The 7,114-nt window shown below is 38.9% G+C and overlaps 1 protein-coding gene across 1 annotated transcript in view; it reads left to right on the top strand.

Annotated features, from left to right (window-relative positions):
- LOC103023574 (NACHT, LRR and PYD domains-containing protein 12-like) overlaps positions 1-6,327 on the top strand; it is a 47,627-nt gene extending 41,300 nt beyond the window's left edge. The window contains exons 11-13 of the mRNA XM_049468704.1: positions 1,032-1,205; positions 3,892-3,938; positions 4,747-6,327. Coding sequence (XP_049324661.1) covers positions 1,032-1,205; positions 3,892-3,938; positions 4,747-5,324 — 799 coding nt within the window. The 3' untranslated portion in view covers positions 5,325-6,327. The remainder of the gene's footprint in view (positions 1-1,031; positions 1,206-3,891; positions 3,939-4,746) is intronic.
- Positions 6,328-7,114: the final 787 nt, after the last annotated feature.

Genomic DNA, 7,114 nt, shown 5'->3' on the forward strand with positions numbered 1-7,114 from the left:
AATGTTTCTCTGTAGTAATAAAATATACCAGCCTTCTTAAATTTCTGAAAGAAGATGCAAATACATACAGGATTTAGTATCGGGCCATATTTTGATCAAATGTTTATTAAGTAAATTAATTAAAATAGTACAAATAGAAAAATAGATTTAAAATAGATGTTCTGTTTTAGTGTGTTTAGTTGTGATTTGCCATGGAACGTTATTATTCCAAAATGGTGGATTAACCATAAAGGCTTACTGATGATGCTGTGCTTTCCAAGGCAAATAATTGAGAATTACACTAACGAGACAATTCATATATATGATTAATTTGCATATCCCTATTTACTTTTGCTTTAGTGTAGTTACTGCTTAACAATGTAGTAATTGCCTAATTAACAACAAGCAGCTAGATTTATAGACATTATTATAATGTGTCTTTAAATTGAACAGTGCCATTGATTCTTAAGATCTGTGTCATGTTCATTCTGGGAAATGAAGTCTGGAGTTGGGAGATCACTGGCAGACACAGGTACAGTAGGAACTACCTTCGGTGCCAGGTGTGAGGTGTGTTAAAACACCAGAATATTGACTTCACCTGTTGCACTAACTATAAACACACCCTCAACACACACTCCCTGCCAATTATTTTCTGTGGTTCTATCCATTCACTTGTTTATTCTGTCAGTAATCCTGTTTTACCTGTATATTGTTGACCATGTCTAATGTTGACCATGCTTTTGGATTATCCAATAATGCCTCTTTATTTTATCCCAGCTTCTCATCTCTGCCTGGACCTGACCCACACACTGTAGACAATATTACAATACTTAGGCAAAAGCAAAATTGAGATGGACATAAACTCAATTATTTTAATGACTCTCTAATCCATATCAATAACACTGCCATATTCACAAAGTTAAAGTGGTGTAATTTCAACAGACATGTCTGTATTTATTTTTTACATTGAGATGGTATTTTTACCTTGTATCATCTTTGTCAGTCTGTCACTTTTACTCTTTGTTAAGAACTCAAATTTTCTCTCTCTTTAGATTATCTGGGTGCATGATCACAGAAATAGGCTGTTCTTCTCTGGCTTCAGCTCTGAGTTCAAAACCTTCCCACCTGAAAGAGCTGGATCTGACCTACAACCACCCAGGAGAGTCAGGAGAGATGCTGCTTTCTGCCAGACTGGAGGATCCAGACTGCTCACTGGAGACACTCAGGTATGAAAGAATAGATTTGTTCAGAGTGTGCAAGTGCACTTACTGTACATCTTGTACTTTTGCACTCCTAGACACTACATTACGCACCTAACTTAAATACAATACTTGCACAGGTTTATGTTTAGTATTTTTTTATCTGCTGTTACCTGCTATCTCCTATAATTAATTTATTCTGTATTACTGCACTACTTCATATCTATGACCGTTTACTTCCACACTTTGTATCATTTTTGTATTTATACATGTATGTATATATTTTTAAACCTATCTATGTATATGTATATAAATGTAATATCTATCTATTTGCCTCAGTAAATGATATCTGCATCTACAGCATATAAGGGCAGATCACATCGAAATAAAAAAAAATCTAGTTTTAACACCATAACATGACATAAAAAACATCAGCTGTAATTTCATATGATGTGATTATAACACTTCCAAATGAGTCTCTGGTTTACTCAAAAAAAAAGATGGACGTCGTGTCGCAGTTTCCCATTCATTCAATGAAAATGAAACCGAAATCTTCCGTCATGTTGGCAATCCTGAAATCCGAGTCTGCGCAGTAGAGACCAGAGGAGGGAGAAAGACTGTGGAGAAACCGCCTACTCATTTAAATAAACCTGCCCCTGAGGGCTGAAAGATGCAGGTTTTGCTGATGGTCTGTTATTGGTCCCACCCATACAGTCATTGGTCCCACCACAGCTAGGTGTAACCCAGCCCTTTTACAATAACCACACCTTTTGAATAGAGCTGAATAATGTTTTAAAAAACAAATTCTGTGGGGATATAAACATTTGACAATATAAGCAGAGGTACACTAGCTGTTGCATTTAAATAATGGATTTAATGCTTTTAAATTTGTCCTTCAGTAACAGTTCTGGATTTCTGAGCTTTTCTTGAAATGCATGTGCAAAGCGTGTCCTTTACAGAAGGCTGGAAGTAAATTACACTTCCCATTTGTTGGGGGAGCCCAAGAAAAACTCATCCTCCATAATGCAGCTTTAGTGTTCATCTTCACAAAATTATTATATACTTAGAATCTGTAATAGATCATTATAAAACAATTCCAACACCAATCTGTATATAGGTGTGACATGCTCAGCATCACACTATAAACAAACACTGGACACTGGACCATCATGGTACCACGCTGGAGTTCACTGAGCTCCTGAGAGTGACCCATTCTTTCACAAATATTTCTAGACGCCTTTTTTCTGCATGTAATTATGAGTCAGCCAGCCTAGCATAGAAAAAAACTCAAGTCATAATGGAAAATCTTGAGTTATTGCACTCTGTGAATTTCCATCATGTCTAACTGCAGCATTAGTACTGTGAAGGCATTGCAAAGTAAACACTACAGAGCAGAAAAATAGCAGACAAAAACAGTCACAGATTAAACTTTTAGTCACTGAGAATCTTTACATTTGGAGCTGTGTCTGAGTTTACAACTGATTTTAAAGTTAACCTGTGTCCAGTTCAAAAACACTCCTAAACTCTAATGTCTAAATTTTACTAAAGAGAAGTTAAGAAATACTTAAGACTTAAGAAAAGCAGAACAGTGTTTAGTCTGCTAATGCCCTGGCTCAAATCACTCGCTTTTCCTTAAGTAGTGCATTTTGGAATCATAATCTTCTTATCTCATCTTACTTGTTTAGTGATGTTTGTACTTTTAACAGCAGTGCACTATGTAGGGATCATGGTGTGATTTGAGATCTTCTTCTCAGAAAGAATAAACACTGCAGTCTGGTGTTAGTGTTAGAGGAGGTAAGAGATGGTAAGCTGTGCAGATTAAGGGCCCTATTTTAGCAATCTATAGTGCACTAGTTAATTACTCTTTGCGCTGTTGGATTTAGGGGCGTGTCCTGTGTGGTATCGTTAGGGCACAAAAATATGCCTAGCACAGATACAAAGGTGCAAAAGGTGTAAACTAATTATTTTATTTATTTATTGGTGTGTTTTCGGCATAACGTGAAATGAACCAATCAGTGTAGTAATTCCCATTAAGATGCAGGCTGACCTTTGCTCAATGGTTTATTAAAAGCGCAGCCCTTTGCGAGTCTCAGTAGAGGTACTGAATGCGCCAACATGCTGTGAAGGTACACCAGCATTTCATTTACGGGAACAATAATGTTATTTTATTCTTTATTCTGTTTATTGTTTATGTACAAGCGAGGCACAGTGGGTAGAGCTGTTGCCTCACAGCAAGACAGCCGGGTTTCGATTCCCGGCTGGGGTGACCTGCGTTTTTCTATGTGGAGTTTGCACGTTCTCCCTGTGTCTGTGTGGGTTTCCTCCGGGTTCTTCGGTTTCCTCCCATAGTGCAAAGACAGGCTAATTGGGAACCAGTTGAAATTGCCCCTTCCTGTGAGTGAATGTGTCTGTGTCTGTTTGCCCTGCAATGGATTGTCAGCCTGTCCAGGGTGTATACTGCCTTCCACCTGATGCCAGCTGGGATAGTCTCCAACCTCCCCCCCTTAACGGTTAAAGCGGTATTGACAATGAGTGAGTGAGTGAATGAATGTTGAGTGACGATGAGTGAGTGTTTATGTAAAAGCTGGCTTTACAACATTGAATATCAATTAATCAATCAATCAACATTTTTACTCAGGAATACATTAAAGGTGACTGCCATTTAAGATGTTGCTGACAATCTCACACTGTGCTGATCTGTCTGTGTGTTTAGAATGGAACATGGAGGGAAGATTAGAATCAAACCTGGATTAAAGAAATGTAAGTTCTCTCTCTCTCTATCAGTGTAGTGTGTGTAATGTCTCTCTCTCTGAATCAGTGCAGTGTGTTTAATGTCTCTCTCTCTGTATCAGTGCGGTGTGTAATGTCTCTCTGTATCAGTGCAGTGTGTGTAATGTCTCTCTCTCTGAATCAGTGCAGTGTGTTTAATGTCTCTCTCTCTGTATCAGTGCGGTGTGTAATGTCTCTCTCTCTGTATCAGTGCAGTGTGTGTAATGTCTCTCTCTCTGTATCACTGCAGTGTGTGTAATGTCTCTCTCTCTGTATCAGTGCAGTGTGTGTAATGTCTCTCTCTCTCTCTGTATCAGTGCAGTGTGTGTAATGTCTCTCTCTCTGTATCACTGCAGTGTGTGTAATGTCTCTCTCTCTGTATCAGTGCAGTGTGTGTAATGTCTCTCTCTCTGTATCAGTGCAGTGTGTGTAATATCTCTCTCTGTATCAGTGCAGTGTGTGTAATCTCTCTCTCTCTGTATCAGTGCAGTGTGTTTAATGTCTCTCTCTCTGTATCAGTGCAGTGTGTGTAATGTCTCTCTCTCTCTCTCTGTATCAGTGCAGTGTGTGTAATGTCTCTCTCTCTGTATCAGTGCAGTGTGTGTAATGTCTCTCTCTCTCTGTATCAGTGCAGTGTGTGTAATGTCTCTCTCTCTGTATCAGTGCAGTGTGTGTAATGTCTCTCTCTCTGTATCAGTGCAGTGTGTTTAATGTCTCTCTCTCTGTATCAGTGCAGTGTGTGTGTAGTGTGTGTAGTGTGTGTGTAATGTGTGTGTAATGTGTGTGTTCTTGTTTTCAGATGGCTGTGATTTCACACTGGATCCAAACACAGTAAATCCTCATCTCTCTCTGAGTGAGGAGAACAGGAGGGTGGAGAATAGAGGGGAGCTACAGTCGTATCCTGATCATCCAGAGAGATTTGATGTGTGTCTGCAGATTCTAAGTAGAGAGAGAGTTACTGGGCGCTGTTACTGGGAGGCTGAGCAGATTGGAGAAGGTGGAGCTGAAGTAGCTCTGAGTTATAAAACCATCAGCAGGAAAGGAGGAGGATCAGACTGTGAGTTTGGAGGGAATAGAAACTCCTGGAGTCTGATCTGCTCTGATAACAGTTACTCTGTTCAACACAATAATAACAGAACTGTTCTCTCCACTCCTCCCTCCGGCTGTAAGAGAGTAGGAGTGTATGTGGACTGTCCCTCCGGCACTCTGTCCTTCTACAGAGTCTCCTCTGATACACACTCACACACACCCTCACAAACACACTCACACACTCTCACACACTTACACACATTCTACACCACCTTTACTCAGCCCCTCTATGCAGGGATTAGGCTTTATTATACTGGCTCCTCAGTGCATCTGTGTAAGATTGAGTAAACCTGTGTAAGATTGAGCAAACTTGTGTGACATTGAGTAAGCCTGTATGAGATTGAGGAAACTTGGGTGAGATTAAGTAAACATTTGAGATTGAGTAAAACTGTGTAAGAGTTAGTAAACATCTGTAAGATTGAGTAACCCTTTGTAACATTGGGTAAACTTGTATAAGATTGAGTAAACCTGTGTGAGATTGAGTAACCTGTGTAAGATTGAGTAAACCTGTGTAAGATTTAGTAACAATTGGTAACGTTGGGTAAACTTGTATAAGATTGAGTAAACCTGTGTGAGATTGAGTAACCTGTGTAAGATTGAGTAAACCTGTGTAAGATTGAGTAACCCTTTGTAACATTGGGTAAACCTGTATAAGATTGAGTAAACCTGTGTGAGATTGAGTAAACTTGTTTAAGATTGAGTAAACCTGTGTAAGTTTGAGTAAACCTGTGTAAGTTTGAGTAAACCTGTGTGAGATTGACTAAACCTGTGTGAGACTGAGTAAACCTGTGTAAGTTTGAGTAAACCTGTGTGAGACTGAGTAAACCTGTGTGAGATTGACTAAACCTGTCTGAGATTGACTAAACCTGTCTGAGACTGAGTAAATCTGTGTGAGATTGAGTAAACCTGTGTGAGATTGACTAAACCTGTGTGAGACTGAGTAAACCTGTGTGAGATTGAGTAAATCTGTGTGAGATTGAGTAAATTTGTGTGAGACTGAGTAAACCTGTGTGAGATTGACTAAACCTGTGTGAGACTGAGTAAACCTGTGTGAGATTGAGTAAATCTGTGTGAGATTGAGTAAACCTGTATGAGATTGAGTAAATCTGTGTGAGACTGAGTAAAACTGTGTGAGATTGAGTAAATCTATGTGAGATTGAGTAAATCTGTGTGAGATTGAGTAAATCTGTGATTCGGGGACTATTAGAAGAACAAGCTGTATAAATGCTTTCTAATTTAGTCTAAAGACGGACTTGTTCAAACTGCTTCATTCATCTACAGTTAGTGTACTTTAATAAAATGCATTTCCTTGTTACCATTATTACTCTACATTGTTTGTATGTATAATTTTGTTTATTTGTAAATTTAAAACTATTGACAAAATCATTTCTTTAGATGATAAATAATTTTTCGAAGTGCTAAACAATAATACATTTTCTTCTAATTATTAATACTGCTCAGTGTGACTGTGTAAGACAAATAACAACATGTGTAACATATTTCTCTTGCCCTCATATGCTTTTGGTTCTCTTTGCCTCACCATTTTTTAAACATGTCCTTACTGTAAACCTTCACTTTCTCAGTGGGACAGGGGCGACAGAGAATGCTTAGCTGACTTTATACCACACACATTTAACACACTTGTTTTCAGCACACATTTGTCATACTACAGTTGCAGTTCATTGCACTCAAACTGGAGATGCGAGACCTATTAATCTCCCTCCATACCCCACTTCTCTAGAGGAAGCTCATTGAGGAGCAGACTGTTGGGTTTACTCTAAAACTGGGAAAATGTCAGTTTTGTTGAAACAAGGGGTATAAAAATTTGGGGTATAAAATTTCCCCTGATGGTATTCTCCCAGACACTGACAAAGTTGATGCCATGTTGAAGATTTCTGGGTCTATTGATGTCAAGCAGTTGAGACAGTTCTTGGGACTCACCAGCTATTACTGTAGGTTCATTCACAACTATGGTCAACATGCGGAGCCCCTGTTTGCTCTCACCAGACATGACACACCGTTTGTGTGGGACAGAGAATGCTAGGTAGCGATGGATTACTTAAAGACCAGACTAACCT

Source organism: Astyanax mexicanus, chromosome 1, assembly GCF_023375975.1.
Source record: "Astyanax mexicanus isolate ESR-SI-001 chromosome 1, AstMex3_surface, whole genome shotgun sequence".
NCBI classification, from domain to species: Eukaryota; Metazoa; Chordata; class Actinopteri; order Characiformes; family Acestrorhamphidae; genus Astyanax; species Astyanax mexicanus.